General features: G+C 39.4%; 3 protein-coding genes across 3 annotated transcripts; all 3 read right to left on the bottom strand.

The window, feature by feature from the left end:
• Positions 1-1,272: 1,272 nt before the first annotated feature.
• On the bottom strand, positions 1,273-10,284 carry gnmt (glycine N-methyltransferase). The gene is made up of 6 exons (XM_051393922.1): positions 9,887-10,284; positions 7,322-7,449; positions 7,075-7,188; positions 6,667-6,809; positions 4,350-4,471; positions 1,273-3,533 (listed from the first exon to the last, which is right to left on the bottom strand). Exons 1-6 carry the CDS (start codon positions 10,117-10,119, stop codon positions 3,362-3,364), a joined length of 912 nt encoding a protein of 303 aa, XP_051249882.1. The 5' UTR covers positions 10,120-10,284; the 3' UTR covers positions 1,273-3,361.
• Positions 10,285-15,880: 5,596 nt separating this feature from the next.
• On the bottom strand, positions 15,881-18,917 carry LOC127361230 (thrombomodulin). The gene has a single exon (XM_051395720.1). It carries the CDS (start codon positions 17,645-17,647, stop codon positions 16,460-16,462), a length of 1,188 nt encoding a protein of 395 aa, XP_051251680.1. The 5' UTR covers positions 17,648-18,917; the 3' UTR covers positions 15,881-16,459.
• Positions 17,814-20,813, bottom strand: LOC127361225 (complement component C1q receptor-like). Its single transcript, XM_051395707.1, has one exon. The coding sequence runs from the start codon at positions 20,664-20,666 to the stop codon at positions 19,116-19,118; it is 1,551 nt and encodes a 516-aa protein (XP_051251667.1). The 5' UTR covers positions 20,667-20,813; the 3' UTR covers positions 17,814-19,115.
• Positions 20,814-22,430: the final 1,617 nt, after the last annotated feature.

Raw genomic sequence — 22,430 nt, 5'->3', positions numbered from 1 at the left:
AATTGGACATTTAAAACTTGCTCAGATTAAGTTATAGAAACACAATGGTATAATATAAAACTGATCATGTAGAAAGACAAAACACAGAAATTTAGTAATGAAGTTTGGCCCTCGTCTTTGGGATTATGACTGCGTTTCAAGAGTTACATGTAATGTAATACCGCCCCCTTGTGTCATACCTGTATTCTGCACGTAGAGGACAATGAAGTTTTTTTTTTATCAGAGTATTAGGATCTCATTTTTACGATAACATGGAAATTATCATCATATAATATCTAGAAATGATCTCAACTCAACAATTGTCATATGAAAATCTGAGTTCTGAAAACATAGTTGCAGCATGCCAAAACAGTTTTTGGCAATTTGGACAAACTTGTTATTCTGAGACATTTGTCTTAACTGTTCAGTTTTTGAATGCTTTTTCTTAGTCACTGTTAGGTGGTTACTGTGAATAAAGGTACAAAGGTGAAAACTAACAATGACAAACTCCTGAATATGGACATTTTGATCTTTGCTTTGACTTTTGATTGATATCACCCAGTAGGCTGTTACAAAAGTGTATTGCTGCCACACCAGAAAAAGAAAAATGGATCAATATCAAATTCTAAGTGTAGCAATAAGTTATCACATTAAGCATTTCACATTATAACAAGATAAACAGTATATTTTTATAACAAAAAATGCTTCTTGTTATAACGCGATAAGTTTGTATAATGTAATAATGTGAAATATCTTGTTATAACCAACTTTTCACCTCATAATATGATACTGATCCATTTTTATTTTTCTGGCGAGGCACCAATACACTGCCATAGGATATCTGACTTTAATATTTTTACTGTTTAAATAAAAAGAAGACTAAAATACAGTCAAAATGTCATTGAACTTCAGCGACAAAGTTCCTTAGACCTTTGACTGTTTAAGGGGATCATGTTCTTGTACTGCACAACATGAGGTCATACAACCGGAACCCCCGTGTAAGATTATAGACACACATTTTCAGGCTCGGCCACCAAACATAACACACAACCCACCGACTGTAGCAGATACTGTCGATGAGCTGACACATTTAAAGAAATTAGAAAAAAGGACAATGTGAGAACCAATTGTTCCACTGTACACACATGCGTAATGCCTTCCACATGGACAAACATAAAACAAATCTGTTTATGTAAAAAAAAAGCTAAATCCACTTTATGCTGCTTCCCGTTGAATATTAAGTCTACTGTATACACATACTAAAACACGAAAAACAAAAATGTGACAATCAGGTTTCTTATTTCAAATATTATTTTTTATTTCATGCAAAAGAATTCCAATAATCAATGTCAATAATGAACATTTTTACACTTTTTTTTTAAGAGAATTGGAAACATAATAAGACTGTTCTGAAATAGTTTTATCTCTACATAAACTTTCAAACCCACTCAAACATCCAGCCATTCTTACCACATTGTGAACCTACTCTTCGTCACAAACTGCCACGTACCATACATTATGTTCTACAAGAAGCACTGGCACAACATTTGAATGCACCACGCAGTCTTGCTTAGGCAAACAGCAGGGGTAGAGCTCCTTTTTTCATCCCGATGAAAAGCACATTTTTAATTTGGTATCAAAGCAAAATGTATTTGGACCTGGATAATACAGCAAAATAAATTATTCTTCCACCATGCTCCTCTCATTATTTGGGTAAACTCAATTATTTGAGACATGTACTGTGCAGCACAAGTGCATAACATTCAAGTTTTTCCTACTTTTGAAAAAAAAAAAAAAAAAATCCAAGATTGAGCAAAATAAATTAATACTCTTCAAACATCTTTGGTTGGTACAATTTGTGTAAGGTTTTCCAAGTTATTACTGCAATGCAACTGTTTGCATTTGGAACCAGTTTTCTAAACCCAGCTTAGAGTCACTGGCTGTTTGAGTATTCATAAAGTGATTCTGTTACTAGTTTTGGATGAATCCTCAATGGGACTTTAGTTTTTATTGTGACCTATGATGGCTGGTACTCACTCCTGGCCTGTTGTAGGTTCATCAGTGGTGATGACCAGAACATGTAAAGGCTGTTTTTGGCTCAAATAAAGTAAAAACTGAATTGTACTACAAACAAAATATGAGACAAAAGAAATCAGTTAAAGAAAATTGCTTCAGCTTCAGAGAGATCAGAGGTCTCTGGAGCTGGTAGGGATTTGGTGAGGTAGTCAAGGACACTTCAGGGTAGAGGAACCTTGACTGGACTGACAGGCAGTGTGACACTCCAAACAGGTTAACCAGGTTTTTTTTTTTTTTTTTTTTTAAAGGTGTCAGGGTGATTGACAATCTTCACAAGCTCTCTGGTCTTATTTAAGTGACGACAGGGACTGTGCAAGATTACAGTTGAGCAAAACAAAGTTGAATATGGGGGTTCAAAAGGCTAATGAACAGAAATATTCAAACTGCCATCATGCTGTGCCTGAGCTTAAAGAAAGGCATTAGGCCAGCTCAAAAATACAAATAAAATTCACAAAACACAGATTCTTTATCTGTGTTTTTAAGACTCTTGTGGTAAACTTGCTGAATACAATTGTCTAAGAATGTATCGTAGCACTTTGTACATTACTGGCAATTATTGTCAAGTACTCCATCATGAGGAATATCCCTAATGTGCAGCACCATTTAAAAACATGTTCACTGTGGATATCAAAGTTCAGAGAGGAGGGAAGCAGGGAAGAAACAGAAACGAGGAAAACACAAAAACAGATATGGGCAAAACACTGGTCCGATATATTTGGAATATATTTTTCAAACTAGGTTTGACCTTTTTAGACTAGTTTAGTAGAAATATTTGGGAGTTTAAGAAACACAATGTGTTTTAAGAGAGATCAGAATCAACCAATTGTTCCTAATGAAGTCAACGAGGCTCTGTCGCAACATTTTAGCAAACATCATTTTAAAATGATTAGAGAAAATGAAGCCAATTATACGAATTACAACTTTCCAGGCCATAAAAAAACACCAACAATATGTTTTCTTATATAATGATAATAATGCCAGCTACCTACTGGCACTGCCGCCCTTGTGAATGCACATGTATTAGCACCAGACGCTGCAGGCACAAACTAGGATGATTTTAGTGCCAATGTGATCTTGACAAAAAGTAAAGTGGTAAAGGTAAAGTGACTAAAGAGTCAGTGTACCAAAATCTTGTGTACTTTCTAGCATTCCTAAAAAAACTGTTGCTTCATTTTTTTTTCTTACAATAAATCTGAGATTAAATATTTTTAAAACATATTCAAATATAATTTTGCCCAAATCTGGAGGACTGTAGGAGCTGTTTTTGTAACGGCATGTGTTTGCAGTAAGTTGGTGGGTGGGGCTCTTAGGCTGTCTTCTTACAAACATGGATGAAGTAGCACGGGGCCTGGCTCTGGCCAGCCACGTACGTCTGGAAATCTCCGTAGACGCTGTGCTCCAATTTGCCATTGAAGGCCTCGTTCAGCAAAGCCTTGAAGCTCTCCAGGCGATGAGGGTAGTAGGACAGACGGAATTTACTGGGGGGAACCAACAGAGCAAGCACATGTCAGAATTCCTCCAACAACTTAACAAAAGGTACTTTTTATTGTGTCGTGCCCGGACAGAGAGAGTCCATGGTTCTTGACCGTGAGGGATTTCAGAAAACAACAAGAAAGTCTTCACAAAAACCCAGACTGTGAGACAAATATCTAATGTGCAAAGGCTCACACATTACTGTCAGTATTATATCTAGGGATGGGAGGAATGGTAAGATTTTACTGAAACCCTATTATTAATTCTGCTTATTGGTCCAATTCTTTGTCCATTACTCTATTGATCCCTGAAGTAGGCCTACAAACGTTTTCAGCATCAACGCAACAGTTTTATTATTAGTCTGAACACAGTGTAGAAACAGAGAGGGGGCAATTTGGAACCGGTTCTCGATTCCCATCCCTAATGAGATCCTAATGAATACAGGTTTATGAAGGCCCTAGTAGCCGAGTGTTTAAGACACATACCACATTAACACAATCTTCCCTTGTTCTAGTTAGGAAACTTTAGTGTAACTTTGGTAGCTACCCCATCACATCTTTGGGTCTACTGGATGAGATTAATAACTTAAATAACTTTTGCATAAACTTGAGGAAATACTTCGATTTTCCAGGTATTTAATTCCCTGGAATGTATGCTTATTTTATCCATTAGCAATTACTCAACTGATTTTCCAGAAAATGTATGAAATAGAGATATCAAAACTAATATATATATATATTCAACTGTCTCGCTTTGTCTGTAGATGTTTAACAGATTATCTACAGAGCGTTTTGTGCTCACACCTCTGAGTGCTGACCTACCTGATTTCAGGGAGATTGTGGAGGGCGGCCTTGGGCACGTGGATGGTGTAGTCCAGAGTGATCATATGGGGCTTACTGTTGACCCACAGCACCGAGGTGGAGATGTCCTGAGTTAGATCACTCTGCAAAACACACACACACACACACACACACACACACACACACACACACACACAACACAAATGAAAATACTTCTCACAACCTTTCCTCTTTTCTGCAGTATAATGACAGTAGTCATGCCTGATTAGAAGTGAGTTGCTTGTACTGTTACTGAGTACAGAGTTAGACCATGAGAGCAGACTGTGGGACTACAGAGGTATCAGTAGTGGATTTTTCTCTTGCACGTGACTGTTGACTTAGTATTCATATTTAGGCCTTCCAGCTGGATAGTTCCTACTTGGCTGGATTAAAGAATATGGAACTTGTTTGGAAGAAAAGAACATAAATCAAATATGGCTCATTAATGTTGGCACCTTCTGTTATATCTTTATATTTCTATATTATATTTTTTTCAACACTGGTGGTTCATATATTGTCATAATACTATACTATACAAAATATGTGTGCATTTTAGCTACAAAGTAGATGCTGCACATCATTTTAAGCTGCATATGTCCACACTTACTTTTCCATCTTTCCAAATGGCCTTTTTTCCTCAGTACTCCCAGAACCATCCATTTTTCTCCCTATTTGCCAAAAAAGTCTTAAAACCCGCGAATTCCACGCACATTTCCTTCTGTTTCTCTGGGGCCAATTTCATTGTAAATCTCACAATATCCGGCGGGCTCTGAACAGATTTAGGTCTTAAACTCAGCTGCTGCTAGGGATTGTGTACATAAACCATTCATGAACACTACTGTCTGTCCAACTCCTCACAAAGCAATGAAGAGCCAGATAGTGCAGAAAGTTAGATTTAAAACTGCCATTTCATGTACTGTTCAGGCTGGTGCTTTTGTTTTTCTTTGACTTCTTTAAGTAGTGTTTTACAAGCCAACATTTAGCCTGTTTAGGTTGTTGGACAGGTTGTTTGATACATATAAAAAAAGAACAACTAGATGGTCAAAATGGTTGACAAAAAACACTTAGATTCTTGGCACTTGACTGTTGAAGGACCAGGATCCCCTCAGAAAAACACAACGACAATTTGTGGCCAACAGCACGATTTCAACATTTTATAAAAACCACACACAGTAAATACAAACAAATACGGTCCTTGTTCTAACTCGCACTGTTGGATTAAGGAGCATGTGGACAGCCACGTGATGTCTCTCATACAAACAGATTCTTTTCATTTGACAGCAAGGAGCTTAACTGCGATGGATCCCCCTCTGGCTTCCCACCAACAAACACAGCCAATTCTGTTAAAGAGTGTGACCAAGCCACAAGTACAGTGGCCAGGTATTCAGCCCCGGGTACTTTTATAAACGTTATGAAAGACTCAATGAGACCACCAGAGGTTTCATGCTAAACTGTAGCTGACAGTTTCTAACAACCTCCAGAAACCAAAATGTACAAGGCAGTTGTAGATGTTAATAATCTAATCGTGAGGAGTCAGGAAACAGCTGTGACCACCGCTGAAAAGATGGTCTTTTCATAAAACGGGGCTGCCTATGCAGTATAGAGACACAAATATTTTTGAAATTAGTGCTAAATGACCAGAGTGGGCTGTAGTAGGAAACCTATGATAACCAGAATGCACTGGGCCCGTTGCCTTTCTGCCAGGACTGGGGCCGGCAAAAGTACAGCGGATGACGCGTAACTTTTGCCAGCAAATTTTTTTATTTTATTTTTGGCCAAGATAATTGTAATATGACATTTTTATATCACCTCATGCCTAGGCAACACTGAGGGAAGTTAAACATTGTCCATTTGCAGTACCCACATTTTGATGATACAAAGCTGGTTGTTTTTCAGTCGTCTTCCTCATGTGCTTCTAGCGGACCAGATACGCTTTTATTTGAATCAATGCCCTGTCAAAACGCAGGTGTCCTACACTCAGTGTTGTGCCTGAATGCATCCTGTGCAGACAAATTGAAGATAAAGCTGCTGTTGCTTTGCCAACATGCCACTTTCATTACACAGCCTAGTATTTTGTGAATAGACCTTTTTCACAGCAGCGATTTTGACATGAAATAGTAGAGTAGTTAGTATCAGTGGTAACAACTGTATTTACCCTACTATTTCATGTAAAAATGGCTGCAGTGAAAAGTCTATTGGGGAGATTGCAGTAGAAATTTGGCTACAATACAACAATATAATGACATTGGTACATTTCCATTTGAATTTGCAATGGAACAACCTCCATTCATTTTAGTACCTTATAGTAGATATTTTTGCCTTGTGGCGCCCGGCCGGTCTCCAGGATGTAGTCGTAATTACGGTGGTCAATGATAAGGATCCCACCTGGTCGGACCATACTGGCAATGTTCTGAAGGGCCAACTTTTGGTCACTCTGGTCCCCTGAGAGCAAGACAACATCACTAGCATGATCATACACATTGAACAAAATGAACAAATTGTTAGATGTGTTTGTGGCTGGACGTTGGTTGTTTGTGGTAAAGTGAAATATTGGAAGCATCAATTCAAGGACAGATCGTGTTTGGTTGGAGATGGTCTGCGATGAATCCCAAATATATATCCTTGGTTCTGATTGTACAGTATGAAAGAGTTCATTGGAAAAACTGATTGTTTAAGAAATGGATCTGTTCATTTATCTCTCACGTACCTTTAAAGTCTGGTAAGTGGGCGAATGAATTGCCAAGGCAGATAACAGCATCAAAGCCAGGTCCTGGTTTCTGAATATCATCTGATAACGTCAACCAGTTGGCTTCTTCAATCACTGAGGATAAGAGGGAAAAGAATGAGGATGTCACCTGATGAACACCGCAGGTATTTGATCTGATATTCAGTGAGAGAATACATAAACTTAAATTTAAACACAAAACTCTTTAACAAAATGGAAAATGCCGTACCCCACTGGTCAAAAGCAGTCTCTTTTCTTCTCTCCCATCTTGACTTGAGTGCATACTTGAGCATTTTGTCGCTGGCATCCACACTCATCATATTAAACCCCTCCTCCACCAGCATAATGGAGTCAACTCTACAAAATAAAAAACATATGCTCTTTAAAAACAGGTTCTGGAAAAACAACAGCACAACCTCACAAGCTCTGCTGATCACACTCCATTTTTCTACAACAGCAAAGTGAAACACACATTTCTAAAAAGTCTAACACCGGTGACTTTATCCTGTGTCTGAAGGAATATGACTGAAAACACTGTGACATCAGCTGAACCTGCTTTGATGTTTATGGTGAGGCGGTTCATTCAAACAAGAACATGTGCTCCTAGACTCATTTTGGTTGGAAACTGAGCAAAATGTACCAACATTCCTGCCATCTACCTCAGCTATGCAGTGTGTTAGGAGTGAGGATGCCTTTTATGTTTCACATGTATTTGAGATGGCTGAGAGACAGTAGCTCCTCGTGCTTAGAAAGGCAGAACAACATGAACACAGTGTCAACTCTCTTCTGCGATTACAGTTTCTTACACCTTTTTTCCAAATAGTAACTAGTTCTGAGTTAATGTTAAACAATATGGGAGAGCGGGGGAAGCATTCAACAGACGGAATCCAATTTATGCACGATCCACATTAGAAAATAAGCAAGAGCAACCCATGAGCCAGATCTATTGGACAACGACCTGAAAAAAGGCAACACACTGCAATCATTAACAATAACTGGGTAACTGCAAGCAAACAAACCAACAGTCAGAACAGAGTGCAACTATATAATTATAGCTCAAATTAAACCCCAGACTCGAGATTAAGGCAGCATTTTTTACAAGCTTTGGTTCACTTGCAATTACGCAACATAAATCTCAAAGCAAAACAAAAGCCAAAGAAAGAAAATCCTCTATGGTTCAGGCGAATTTAAATCATATGCAAGTCATAATGATTATATCCTTCACTGAAAGCATGCAGCTTCTTCTGCTCTTACATAAGTTGCTTCTAAATCTGATGACACAACAACTGGAAAGCCAGGCATCACAGGCACATTTAGACAGCCAAAAATAGTGAGGCCACTATGAGTGTGTTTACGTCGCCCCAGATGGTCGTGCTACACACAGTATGGAATGGGGTCAGGGTGTGTGTGCTGGATGGACACATCCAGCAGCAGCCAGTGCTTTCAGCGATATAAAGCTTTACAATGTTTTCTTCTGAGATGCAAACGATTGTGCTGTTGACCAAGAATGGATGGGGTTATGTTAAAGATTATTAGCGCTGTAAAATTTATCAGCCAAAGAGAAGTGGCTGTAATAATTGCTTTTGGCAGATGGAGCAAATAAACTGATAAATCACTGAACGCTTCCTTATTGTAAATTCCTGTTGCCATTAAATGATAAAAATAAATGATATTACTGTATCTTCTGCACAATTTCTCAAAAATACAAAAGACCAATTGAGGTGAACTGGCTAGGCAGACGGGGTAAAGTATGTTGTCTTCTTGTCCAAGTTCAGCCAATGGCCTCGCTGCTGTCCCAGAGTACAGATACACTATCAGCAGAGGTAAACACACTGCAGGGAACCAGTCTAAACTCCCTGCAGCAACGCAGAACCAGCTCATCAACCACTGGCCCCTACATCTGCTATCATACACGTGTGACACCCCACAGTTAGCTCCTAGTTCTACAAACCATAAAGTACATCTTGCTTAGGGTATATGTGTCTTCTTAGTCGCAAAAGAAAAACACATCCAATCAACATTTCTCGGCTTGTGGTCCCAGTCACAGGCTGCTGCTGGAGGCAGGAACTGCCACAGCGGCTGGTGCAACTCTGCACTTTCATTCATTACTCCCTGGCCTAATCCGGATTTTGTCCAGAGTTAAAAGGTTCAGTGGGTTGAAATTCCAGCAAAGTCAAACTAACTTGATTATCTCTAAAGATAATCCGACTTATTTATTAGAGAACAAAATAGGCTTTTTTTTGTCATACTTTTACATAACTTGAACTTGTGCACAACAAAGTGAAATTAATTATGGGGTTGAAATCTTCTTAGATTTGTCTATTAGCTTTATCTAACAGAAATTACAAACACTACATACATAGAGAGATTTACATCTGTGGGAGCAGCATAATCCTTTTATACTTTCTGAATGGACACACCCATTCACAAACCTGGAGGGTCACAGTGGGAGCTTAATTTTGATCTGCATGTTTCACAACTGCATTGGGTGCAGCTTTTGGTATTCAATAGACAACTCTTTGGCATTGCAACTTATGAAAAAATCTCTTATTTTATCACAGTTGCTGCAAATCAGAATACGCAATAACTAGAGGAAGCGAAGAAAACTGACATAAATAGTGTAGACTTGGCTTACAAATGTATTGCCGAATTAAAGACTGTGCAAATATAGTTAACGCGTAAGAGTGTGGGCTAGAACAGTTACCTTTTGAAAGGGTATGGATTAAATTGAACTATTTTTTAATGGAGTTTGGTGAGAGCCAAAGTTAAAACCTGCCATATAGCCTGACATTACCCTGTTCCGCAGGCTACATCCAGCACTCTCCGCACCCCTTGCTCTTTCAGCAAAGACACCACCCAGCTTTTGTACTCCTGTGTCCTACTCTGCGTGTCTCCGATGTACAGCTCCCAGACTTTGGCTGCTTTTCCGTCGGCATACTGATCAGGAAGACCCTCGGCGGCCACACCGAGAGAGCGGGTCCTAAACACGCTGTCGACCGACATGCTGCTGCTGCTTGTACCTGCCATGGTGGTTTCTCTTAGCTTACACAGCAAATGAATGAGATATTCGGCAAACTGGCTGCTAGAAATGTGAATGAAAACGAGCTACTTGTCTAACAGGTATTCTCTCCACATGCTAGCCCAGATTTTGGTTGTTGTTATTTATATGAGCAACGCAGGGGGACAAACTTTAACCCAATGACACGCTGCGATGAACTGACGCCTACTTTCTGATAGGATGAAGGAAGGAGATACGGCCCCCGTTTCCGTGTTTACGTTAGCAGACGTCCTTGACGTTTGTTTCGATCGTATTTTTACCTCTCAGTTAGCCTCCCAGGATAAATGTAACGCTATGCTGCATTATACAGCAACCCACGACAAGGTCTGTCAATCAGATACTGTAATTGTTTGGGTTTGGGTAGGGAAGTGTTTGAGGTCCGCCAGGCTGCTAAATAAGGCAGAATGTGTACTGGATCCAGATGAAGGTGTTGCCTGTGAGGCTGCACTCAGGGTATTAAAACCCCTCTTACTAAAGTGTGGCGCATAGACCTCTCCCCCTCAAACATTTCATCATTTATCATTTCATCATGCAGTGTGGACACATTTCTTATGGAACATACTGTATGGAATATGTAAAAGTTTAGCAAAATAATGACAATCAAATTAAGCGGAAATGTAAGGTTTATTTGCCATTTTAACATCAACATTGACTTTATCACCGAGTACTGATCTAAAGACAGAGTGCAAAAGAATAAAGTAACATAAATAAAATGTTCTAAAATTATCTTAGAGGTTGGCTGGCGCTCATACCAGGCAATCAAATCTCCTTTTCTCTCTTTTTGTTCCCTCCCAAAAAGTGAACTCCTCCTGTTGTCATTGGCTGATTGAGTTCACAAAAGACCATATATTTACTGGCGGAGGTGAGGTTGTGTCAGCCGCAACCGGTGAAATCCAGGTTGGATTTGTACCACCCAGTCTTATCAACACTACGCTCCCAGTTTACAACATGCTCTCTCATAGTCTCACACACACACACACACACACACACACACACACAGAGAGAGAGAGGCCTACAGTTATTGCCATAGTGCATGAACAGAGGCACAATAAGGCCACACAGCAGCCTACAATTCCAGTTCCACCAAAGCTGTGGAGACATTAACTATCTGCTCAGGGCTGATGCAGGCTGATTGGTCCAGCTGAGCTCTTCTGTTTTTAATTACAGGTTTAACTGGGAGCACATTTTTATTAATGTGTGGGTATGTGTGTGTGCACAGATATAGAGACTTATAAAATACATATGTACACAGTTGAACTTTGTGTATTTTGAGGGCTTGGCAAACGTAAATTAATTTAATTCAATTCAATTCAATTCAATTCAGTTCAGTTTTATTTGTATAGCGCCAATTCATAACAGAAGTTATCTCAGGACACTTTTCAAGTAGAGCAGGTCTAGACAGAACTCTTTATAACATTTACAGAGACCCAACAGTACCACCATGAGCAAGCACTTGGCAACAAGGGCAAGGAAAAACCGCCTATTAAAAGGCAGAAACCTAGGACAGATCCTTCGGCTTTAGGTGGGTGGTCGTCTGTCTCGACCAGTTGGGGTGAGAGAGAGAGAGAGAGAGAGAGAGAGAGAGACAGACAGACAGACAGACAGACAGACAGACAGACAGGTGCACAGCAACAACAGTATTGGTAATGGCAATCTAGCAGGACCATGGCAGGAGGCTCCACCAGGATCGATAAGAACCTGCGAGACGAGAAAGCACAAGAACTCCGGGGAAGAAGTGAAGTTAGTAACATGCATTAATGGAACATGAATGAGTGCATAAAGAGAGAGGAAGGGAGGAGCTCAGTGCACCATGGGAAATCCCCCGATAGTCTAGGCCTATAGCAGCAAAACTAAGGGATGGTTCAGGACTCACCTGATCCAGCCCTAACTATAAGCTTTATCAAAGAGGAATGTCTTAAGCCTACTCTTGAATGTGGTGAGGGTGTCTGCCTCCCGAACCACAACTGGAAGCTGGTTCCACAAGAGAGGAGCTTGGTAACTGAAGGCTCTGGCTCCTGTTCTACTTTTAGAGACTATAGGAACCACAAGTAGCCCAGCATTCAGAGAACGTAGTGTTCTAGTGGGGTAATAGGGTACTATGAGCTCTTTAAGATATGAAGGGGCCTGACCATGAAGAGCTTTGTAGGTGAGGAGGAGGAATTATTAAAATATGAAATAACATTGTTGCAGGGAAGATATTCTGTTACTCTTAATCACCTGATATGGATCCAGTTGAGTGTGGATTTTATTTGCTGAAGACCAGACAGAAGGCAAAAAAGGCTCAAAACAGGCAGAAAATAAAACACAGGCCTGACAGGAAATCAAGATATGATAATTTTATTTGCATTTCATTTCACTGATCAATCTATTTTGGTCCTTGAAAACCTGTAGGACTGACAACTGCAATTCCTTCATCATTTATCTGTTTTTTTCCACCATGGTTGAGCTTCTGACCCTGAGCCTGAACAAATCCTTAAATTAAAGCTGAGTCATTACAGTCACTGTTCAGTTACAAAGTCATTGTGCAAGAGTGCAGAGCAAATACAACAATAATGTGTCATTGCCATAACACGTCCAATGGGACCTTATTCACAATGATTTGGAACAAGCCTTTATCTGTAATCATATTATTTATGGAAGATTAATTGGTCTGTTTTGTTCCACATTCTCAAGAACATTATGAGATTTGACCATTGATTTTCGCTCACATTTTTCCTGAAGTGTTTGTTCATTTACTGCTTTGGTGTTTTCTCACTGATTACACAGTGGAATTCCTTTTTTACGGGAAGTCTTATTTGGTGTGTTTCTTTTCTGGTAGAGAAGAAGAAACAGACTTATATAAAGCAACAAATGAGATAAAGGCAGGACTCAGGTCAAAGATTCAGCTCCTGATCGGATAGATTACTGGGGGTTTAAAATGGGATTTTCTGGGTAATCTCGGAGTTGATTTGGTCTACCATTTATTGTGTAAAACCAAGTTAACCCCTGTTAGTTCCCAGTTGCCACAAGGTCCTATGTTAAGGCAGATGTTCAGTACTCTTTGTTTCTGGAACTAGGGAGTGGCACTTCTGCTGTAGGTCATTTTGAATATGTAGTCATTTGTCACTGGTGTTAGGTGCTATCAGTAAAATATGTCTCAATAGTAACATCTAGTGGCAGCTGTAGGAAACTGCAACAATAATGCTGTGATACCCAGTCACTTTATTTGAAAACTCCCTTCCGCTGGCAGACTTGTGACTTGTGAGGACCGGGCCAGGTCTGTCCTCATCTCAGTGATCTCGGGGAGCATCAGATGAAGAGAAGGAGTGAGGGATCTACTCAATGTTTTATGCAGTAAAAAAGTCCAGAAAAACGTAAACATGAAAATAAATACTTTATCGCACATGCAGCTCTATAAAACCGCACAATAAGCAGCTCACCATGGACAGTCCACAGGAAGAGATAGAGAAACACAGACAAACAGAAAGCAAAATGATAGAGGTGTTTAGCATCATCCTCCCCTGGTTTGGGCTGTTTTCAGCAGTTCTTTCATTTCCTCCTAAGAAATCCCAGAATGCAAAACTAGTGAGAACAGATTTGAACCGCATTGAATCTGTAAAATAAATATGTCATAGTCAACGTGGTCCTATAAACAGGCATTTGTCCAATTGCTGCAAGGCTGTCATATGATTTATAGCACGAACACTACATTTTTATAAAACTGATGGTTCAGGGTTAACAGGAAGCTGGTACTTTTACAGCGGATACTGGTAAAAGACAGTACAAAGCTGTTACTTTCAACATGCTATTCTCAGTAAAACGGAAGCTGAAACTGACCCTGGGACTGGTGCCACTGGTCAGCAGAGACCTGACTGCAGCATCATATCCCTACTGGAAGTAGTATAATGGACCCCCTTTATTCTGCAATTTACCATAGTAGGACATAACTTTTGAACTGATTGCACTTTTTGAGACTCCAATAGAAGACAATGTGAACATTTAAAAATATATTTTGCATCAGTCATCTGGTGAAATTTGTACAGAAAACCACCAAATAAGGAAATCAAAACATTTTGAAGCATAAATTAAAACCAGATGACAACCTTTAACCCTTACATACTGTTCGGGTCAAAATTGACACATTTTGACATTTGACAGCAGTAAAAATAACCTACATGTCATTCTTTTAACCTGAAATTTGATGCCTTTTCCTAAAGTGACCCAAAATACACAACAATGAAAATATTTTAAAATTGTATACTTTTGCACAGGTGCTACAATTTTTTTTTGTACATTGCTGCTGTTCTAGTGAGATGGATTTTAGACCCACTATAGTGTGTCAAATCAAGGAAATGGTTGTTCTAGGGAATCTTGAAACTGTAAAACTGTATATACTATGTTTGTATTTTTATGGGACAGTGGTGACAGAGTTGGGGGGGGGGGGACACTGTCACAATAACTGTTCGCCCAGGTTCCCGCAGGGACAGGCCCCTGCTGATCTTGGGGGGCCATGGGGGAACTTAGAAACAAATATGAAATAGTAAAACAGCATAGGAGTGGTCATATATAGTGCACATAAGAAACAAAGGTCATACGGAGGTCAGAGGGTGCCTTGACAGAGAGACTTGCAGCTGCATCTGAACCTGCAATGTAACAATATAATCTAGAAATAGACAAATTAGAATCAAATCAATGTGTGTGTGTGTGTGTGTGTGTGTGTGTGTGTGTGTGTGTGTGTGTGTGTGTGTGTGTATGTGTGTGTTTGGAGGAGGGGGGGTGGGTCAATAAGATTATTAAAGGTACCAGAGCTGCCCTTTCAGTGGCAGAGGTACAGAGGTCATGGCAGCAAGACTCACTCTTCAAGAGGTCCTTGATCAGATCTTCCACGATGAAGAAGCTGAGAGTGATTTGGAGGAGGATGTGTCAGAGCAAGAAGATAACACAGAGGAAAACTCTGATTATAGCCAATCTGATGAAGATGCCTCTGAGGGAGAGGAGCAGGCAACAAGAGAGATGTTTATGTCAAAAAACAATGCCATCTGTTGGTCAAGTTTCAGGCAGGATGGCAGCGAAAAATATCATTGGAATGACTCCAGGACCCGACAAGATTGGCCACCTCTTATGCATCACTATTAATAAAATATATTTAAATCATTATGGCTGTCATGTTTTCATGTCTTGGTAAAAACAGGACATGATATAGTGTGATATAGCAGTTTTCTCCAAAAACGAGAGGTCTAGGACCTTAAAAATACACTCCCCTGCTATCTTAAATCATAAATTAAGGATTAATAATGAATTTATTAATGTAAGATAGGCTATTTACATATTCTAAATAGGTCTGTAGTTCAAAATATGGTATAGACACTTTTTATGAGGACTTTCTTGAACCGGGTCAAATTTGTCCTGGACCATACTGTGAAGGCATTGGATATGAACAGTTTGTAAGGGTTAACAGAATGATGCAATAGACCTTTTTCACAAGACAATATGATTTGTCATAGCAGGAAACGTGTCGGTAATAACGGTGGTTATACAATGGTTTGAAGATAGGTGTAAATTATTTTACTGTTTATTTCCTGTGGAAATGTATTACCTTGAGAAATGTTCCTTCTGAAGGTAACCCAGACGTGCAATGAAAAGGATTTGTGGCAGCCATATGTGTGATTGTTGTGCTTTTTCCCCCTTTTCAGCAATGTGTTGAAAAGAACAGTAGGTGGCGCTCTAAGGACAAGAATGAATTGTCACGACTCAATGAATTCAGATTTTATTTCATGACACATTACATAAAGGACCATAAAATGTAATCATCATTCACTTCACTCATAGTTTTACAAACAATTAAATGCACATGCACAAACATTAATGTTTACGAAGTAAAAGTCAGTGTTGAAAAGAACATAATACATTTATTCAGGTAATGCATGGAAGTTACAATTTAAAGAGCTGGCACTTTCTGTGAGGATTTGTTTTACTTTTTGCTCTTTGCATTTACATATGAAACACATTTTAAGCTCATAAAATGAGAACAGTTAAGATTTATCAACTATCAAGTAGTATTTCAAAATGAACTCTCAGCTTCATCTGGGACTCCTGCATTCAAATATGTCTTATATGTTAATGATGCAATAATACTGCTTATATTTATATGCAATGACTACTATAAATAGCCCTGTGCATTTCAAATGTATATATATTTATTAATAATATCAGTATTTTATCATGTTTATTGTGAGAAGTTACCTACTGCAGCCATCTGACAAGTAGTCTTCACTAGTCTCCCAAACGGTAAATGCCAAAGGGACCAATGGGACCATTTTTGGACTGAATTTAACACTCAATGTTATCCACAGGAGCAGAAGACTGTTGACTGGAGTTTTGTTCTCTGCCTTTCTGACGCTTAACAACATAAAACCTTATCACAAGTATAAACACTACCACGGCTATGGCAGCGAAAATCCATATCCAGAGAAAACCACTAAAAGGAGCAGAGGAAGTCTTAAGTGTATCATTATTGGCGGTTGGTTTAACAAGGCCTATGCCGATAGGAGTTGAGACTTTGATGCATTTGACTTGATCTTCAAGTACAAATCCTTCTCTGCAGGAGCACACAAAACCTCCAAAAGTATTTTTACACTCTTGATCACATTGATCGCTCGAACATTCATCAATGTCTTCACACATATTGTCATTAAATATAAATCCAGCAGGACAGAAGCATGACTTCATGCTATCGCCAGTGTTTCTGTCACATATTGCAGGGCATTTCTGATCTGCACAGTACAGTTTGCAGAGCACAGGGTTTTTGCTGTCTGAGATATAACCACGGTAACAAGAGCATTTAAAACCTCCTTCTACATCTGTGCATGTATGCTCACAGGGAGCAGTTGAACAGCCTTCAGAGCTTTGGAAAACATTTGGATCAGATTTTGCCTGGCATGGATCTTTGAGCTTTGATTTGCACAGAAACCCGTCAGTTTTGTCCGAGCACAGCCTCTCTGTCCACTTTTGATCGTTTGAAAGTGACACACAGCGTGGAGAGCAAACTTGATCGCTGTCCTTCCAGGTGCTGAAGGATGGAACAAAACTCTGATTACTTCCAGAGGTCCAGTGATAGCCTCTCAGTGGAATTGAAACGTTGCTGCAGGCACCAGCAGGTAAATAAAGTCCAATCCAGAAGTTTCCACGTAATGCTAGCTTCCAAAAGTCAAAGAAGCTCTCATCTGTCTCCGGCTGAAATGTCACTAGCTCTCCATTCCTGTCATGGCATGTTTCCTTGGCTGTTTTAAAATCCACTCTGTCTTGGTTTAAAGTTATACAGTAACTCTCAGTACAAAAAGACCTGCAGGTGCCAGTCTGCTTTAGGCAAAACCCTGTCTTAACAGACAATGAAAAAATAAATGAAATCAAAATAATCATTGTCATGATTTTCACTGGCACAAACACAGTCATTGTGCGGTAGATCTTCTTCTGATGTTGGCTGGATAAAGTTAGAGAATTTAGAGCCTGTGGCTCCATACTCAGGAAGCAACACCCATCTGGACAATGCCAAAGTTAAAGACAGGAAGGAAATGAGATAAAGTTGCACTACTGTTTTTTTCCAATGTTATCCTGAAAATGCAAAAACAGGAGCCAAATCCTGAGAATAAATAATTGTTTTGTCTTAGTAGTGGTGGAAAGTAAGTAGATTTTGCCAAGTGTTGTATTTTAATACAGTGTTTTAATACAATTTAAAATGTCCATATTGTACTTTTTCTACTACATGTGCTTAAAGCAGCTATAATTGATATTTTTATAATAACAATGTATCAAATGACAATGTGAAAACAATGTGAAAGGGGTCACACGTAGTGATGAACCTACAGAGGATTACCACCTGAAAGTGCAGCTCCCCTCTGCTTTACAGAGTTTTACAGTGATTTTCAGCTCATTGTTTAGCTGTCCAGCCCACAACTTTACCATTGTAGTTTACACAAGTATCATTTTCAGCCTGCTTTTCAGTAAGAAAAGCTCTAAAAGCCCACTGTACACTAGCTGCTCACCATTACACAGCAGACAGACACAGTTGGTAAGGGGTGGATTTGGTAGCGACTAAAAACAGCTAAAACAGAGCGAATATTGGACTTAATCAGATGGCCAGAAACATGACTCCAAATAAATGATATTGTTGCACCATAAATGTTGTGTGTAAATACACAACTGTTTGCTAACAAGGTCACTATATCAACTTAAGGTCCAGTGTATAGGATTTTGTGGCATCTAGCGGTGGAGTTGCCCTCGCATTACCGTCATGTTCCAAGCGTGTGGAGAAACAAAATTGCGAAATACCCTATCTAAATCCGGTGTTTGTTCTTTCTTTGTTACTATAGAGACATGGCAGTTCACCTGCTCCCTTTGAATATTATATTCCATTTCTAAATGTTACACACTGGGCCTTTAAAAGGTGACAATATGTGTAAGTTCTCAACTTGTGGCCAAAAAAACATATGTTATCGCAGGTTTATGTAAAGATCTGAATATTACTACTAAAACTATCTCTGCTGGTAATTTAGCAGAAAATATGGCCAGTTATGACAAGACAGATTACAAAATCAGCTGACTGATCTTAACATTAAAATGCTCACTTTCATCATTACACCCTGGTACAACCTTCTTACTGTTCAACTCAAATCAAAACTTTTCTAGTCCAAACTATCTGTTTCCTACACCCAGTCACCCTTATTATATAGAGTCCCTTACATCCCCTTCATAACTGCTCTTTTGCACACCTATATTTTCTTCTTGGTTTTCTTCTTTTTTAATATTTATTTTACCAACCATGTTTACATATGAAAGGTAAGTCACCTTCTGATGGACAATAAAGCTGTTTCAGATTTTTGATTTGATATGTTTTAACAACACACAGTCTAACCTACAGAGGTTGCAAGAACATAAATTACATAAATAAACATAATGCATGTAGACAGTCTCCTCCATCACTATCAGGTCATGGGCCGTCAGTTGAGATGGACTTGTACAGTTTCTCTAAACGTGGGTCCAAACCAGAAGATACCCAACAGTAGCCATCAGTGGTAGTATTTTTCTTGGCTTCTTTTTTAGAGCGACTGCATCTAAAAATAGCAATAGCCAGAGTAACTGCAACCAAAATCAACAGAGGAATGACCGAACCGAGGACGCAGATTAGCACTCTGGAATTAACTGTCTGGGGGAAACTTTTTGCCAAGGATTTGTTGCCCTGCTGATCACCATGCGTGCTGTTCCCAAGGTAAGGAAGAGGTGCGTCAGTATGGGGGGACTGGTGTTGGACCTCGACTGTGGTTCTGGTTAAAGACTCAGAGAGGTTTTCTTTTGTTATCTCCTCCTTCCTTGGGTCAAATGATGAAGCAGCTGTTGTTTCAGTCATTTCACCATGTGTGACATTCACCAGGTCAGAACGGGGTGCGTCGGTGTGAGGGGACTGGTGTTGGACCTCGACTGTGGTTCTGGTTAAAGACTCAGTGAATTCTTTGTGTGTTTCTTCCTCTGTAGTTGGGTCAACTAATGACACAGCTGTTGTTTCAGTCATATCATATTTTATCCTGCAAGTGACTCCATCCTCATCCAAGCTGTAACCTTTTTTACAAATGCATTGAACCTCGTCTGCATCCTGACGGCACAAATATTCACATCTGTCATTGCTTATTGTGCAATTTTGGTTTCCTGTCTTGCAAAATGGACCAGGAACAGTCCAGTGAAAGGTGTTGTCTCTCCAAACGCATAAAGAATAGTGAGCTTGTTTGTCAATACATAAAATGTCAGCAATTGTTCCCAGCGGAAATGATTGCATTTCACTTCTTTCAGGTTTTTCTGAGAAGGGTGCTGTGTAGACTATTTCTCCAAGTCCCAACAGAGCCAAAGGCCTGCACATTCCCTTAAAATAAAACTTACATGCATAAAAAATAGGGGTTTTGCAACTTCCTGCAATCCATGTCAGTTGTTTCTCCCCCGATAAAGTGTAATGAATCCTCACACATCTCTCCAATGTGCATGTGGTGGCAGGTTCTTTTTTCCAGTTGGAGTAGTGGGTGTTTTCTTCCCCAGATACCCACTTAAACCCTTTAAGAGTCTTGTCGGGTCTCACACAGTCCCCGCTGTTCAGTTTTAATCCAATCCAAAATTTAAGCCCCTTGTCCTGATGTTTTCTATGGATCTGTGAGAGAAGTGAGTGCAGCACATTCTCTTCATCTTGGTCTCTCACTGTCATCAGATGACCTCCGTTGTGAACACATCTCTGCTCGGCCTCCACAAATCTCCTGTTGTCCATATGCAGGGTGAAGCAGGCTTTAGAGGTGCACATCGTCTCATGCTCAGCTCCAGACAAACCCTCAAAGCTGTGGATGAACAGCAGCAGAAAAATCAACATCATAATTGCCATAGAGGTCAACAAATCAGTTGATATCCAGAAGGTCCCTGGGAGTTTTGGGGTAAAATGCGACCAATATGTGGTTGTCCATTCGTAGCCAAAAACAAGTGGTGAGGGTCTGAAACTAACATTCATGCTCCTGTATCCTGTTTGAGACACAAACTAAAGACGGAAACCATGTTTGGCTGCAGTTATGGGTCCTTTTTTCTCCCCCGCTGACCTGTTCCGCTTTGAAACAGAAAACAATGGCAGGCTCTGCAGTGTTTTGACTGCTTCTCCAGATGTCTCCGGCCCAAGTGGGCTTTGGGTATTTAAGCTGACTCCCTTAATTGTGGTGCCTTACAATACATGAACATGCATGGGTCAGAGTCTCAGAGGCACTCTGACATTACAAATGGGCACTGTGGATGGATGCACAATAGCTTGTGGGGAATGTACCTGTGACCTTTGCCATCTTGCTGCTACAGAGTCAGCCAAACATTATTATTTATAGCAGGTGTATTAATAAACCTTGTCATAAATAGTTTATTGCCTCATTTGCCATGCTAGCTGCAAACAAGAGTGTATTAGTTTCATTCTTAATTGTATTATTACCTTTGTGATCATAGTTAAACTAAAAACTTTTATGATATGCTTTTGTGAATTGAGACTCTAAAATAAAGTATGAATTTATTTTATAAGGAGTGGTACAGGACTTGCTTACCAGGAATTCTGGGGGTAATTCTCAACACAAAGTCAAAAAAGAAGAATATATTGTTCAAAACAACACCAGTTACAATTTATTCATCCAATCAAAATACATTTTTTGTTAAAATATACCTTAAATTTACAAATCAATACACAAAAAAGTAATAATGTTATACAGTTGGTCCACACATTACTTATGCCATTGTTTTGTACTTTTATTCCTTCAGTGAGATTTGCCCTTCAGGTGGATGGACAGCCATGCAAAGTGAACTGAAACAGTTATGAGCAGGAAGGGAACTATTTAATACTGGTTGGTATTGTGAGTGCATTTTGGCATACTTGTGTATCACCTGTTTGTGTTTAAGTAGCCTGAATGTGTGCCAAGGACATTCATGTTAATCCAGACAACATTTCCTGTATTTGTTTAAACACAGGATGTGCCCCAACCACAATCAGAGGAAATAGAGTAAGACTCCCCTCCACCCACTGAGCTCAGTTTGAGAAGCCACTTCAAAAAGAATCCCTATAGACAGTTTCTTCCCTTTCTATCTGAAATGAGTTTCTGCTATTAGATTAAAGCCTTGCCAACATACAGCAGCAATAGATGAGATGGGAATCAGCTCTGGCTATTTAAGATGAAACACCAGTCAAACTAGCATAATGAAATGTACTTGTGCTCAGATTATACTTGAGAGTACGGCAGTCACAGTGGCCATTTTTCTGCAGATAAAGTCTTTTTTACTTTTGATACTTCGTGTAACTTTTGCTGATAATACTACTGTACTTTTACATAAGTAGGATTTTCAATACTTTTTACATTTTACATGGTTGTATCGCCGCTTAAGTAAAGCGTCTGAATACTTCTTCCACCACTGAATTTGTGTCATTTGCAAGCATTTAGGTAAAGCATGAGAATGGGCATGTGTTGAAGAAACTATGGTGGTTGCGATAACTTGGAAAAGGTATCCTTATCTGCACCTGTGTTTGGTTTGTCCATTCTGAGCTGCGGTAAAAACATAACAGCCCAACCTGGCAGATTCCATGGAAGGCAACCTGCGGCATCTGTAGATATAAACATCTAACTCTAAGGTAACAAAAACACAACAATGTTACACACTACTTCTCAAGAATTGGCAGCAATTGGATGATGATGTCAAGTTTCATCAATCATCAATCAAGTTCATTTATACTGTATAGGCCATAGCACATTTA

The sequence above is a fragment of the Dicentrarchus labrax genome, unplaced genomic scaffold (genome assembly GCF_905237075.1).
Source record: "Dicentrarchus labrax unplaced genomic scaffold, dlabrax2021, whole genome shotgun sequence".
Taxonomy (NCBI): Eukaryota; Metazoa; Chordata; class Actinopteri; family Moronidae; genus Dicentrarchus; species Dicentrarchus labrax.
Note: the sequence above shows the minus strand (reverse complement) of the source record. Positions and strands in the feature narration are given on the sequence as shown.

Coding starts and splice junctions, on each gene's coding strand:
- gnmt (XM_051393922.1), bottom strand. CDS start 10,119: ATGGCAGGTACAAGCAGCAGCAGCATGTCGGTCGACAGCGTGTTTAGG. Junction 6,810..7,074: donor CCACTTACCAGACTTTAAAG/GTACGTGAGAGA, acceptor TCTTGCTCTCAG/GGGACCAGAGTGACCAAAAG. Junction 3,534..4,349: donor CACAATCTCCCTGAAATCAG/GTAGGTCAGCAC, acceptor GGTTCCCCCCAG/TAAATTCCGTCTGTCCTACT.
- LOC127361230 (XM_051395720.1), bottom strand. CDS start 17,647: ATGGAGCCACAGGCTCTAAATTCTCTAACTTTATCCAGCCAACATCAG.
- LOC127361225 (XM_051395707.1), bottom strand. CDS start 20,666: ATGAATGTTAGTTTCAGACCCTCACCACTTGTTTTTGGCTACGAATGG.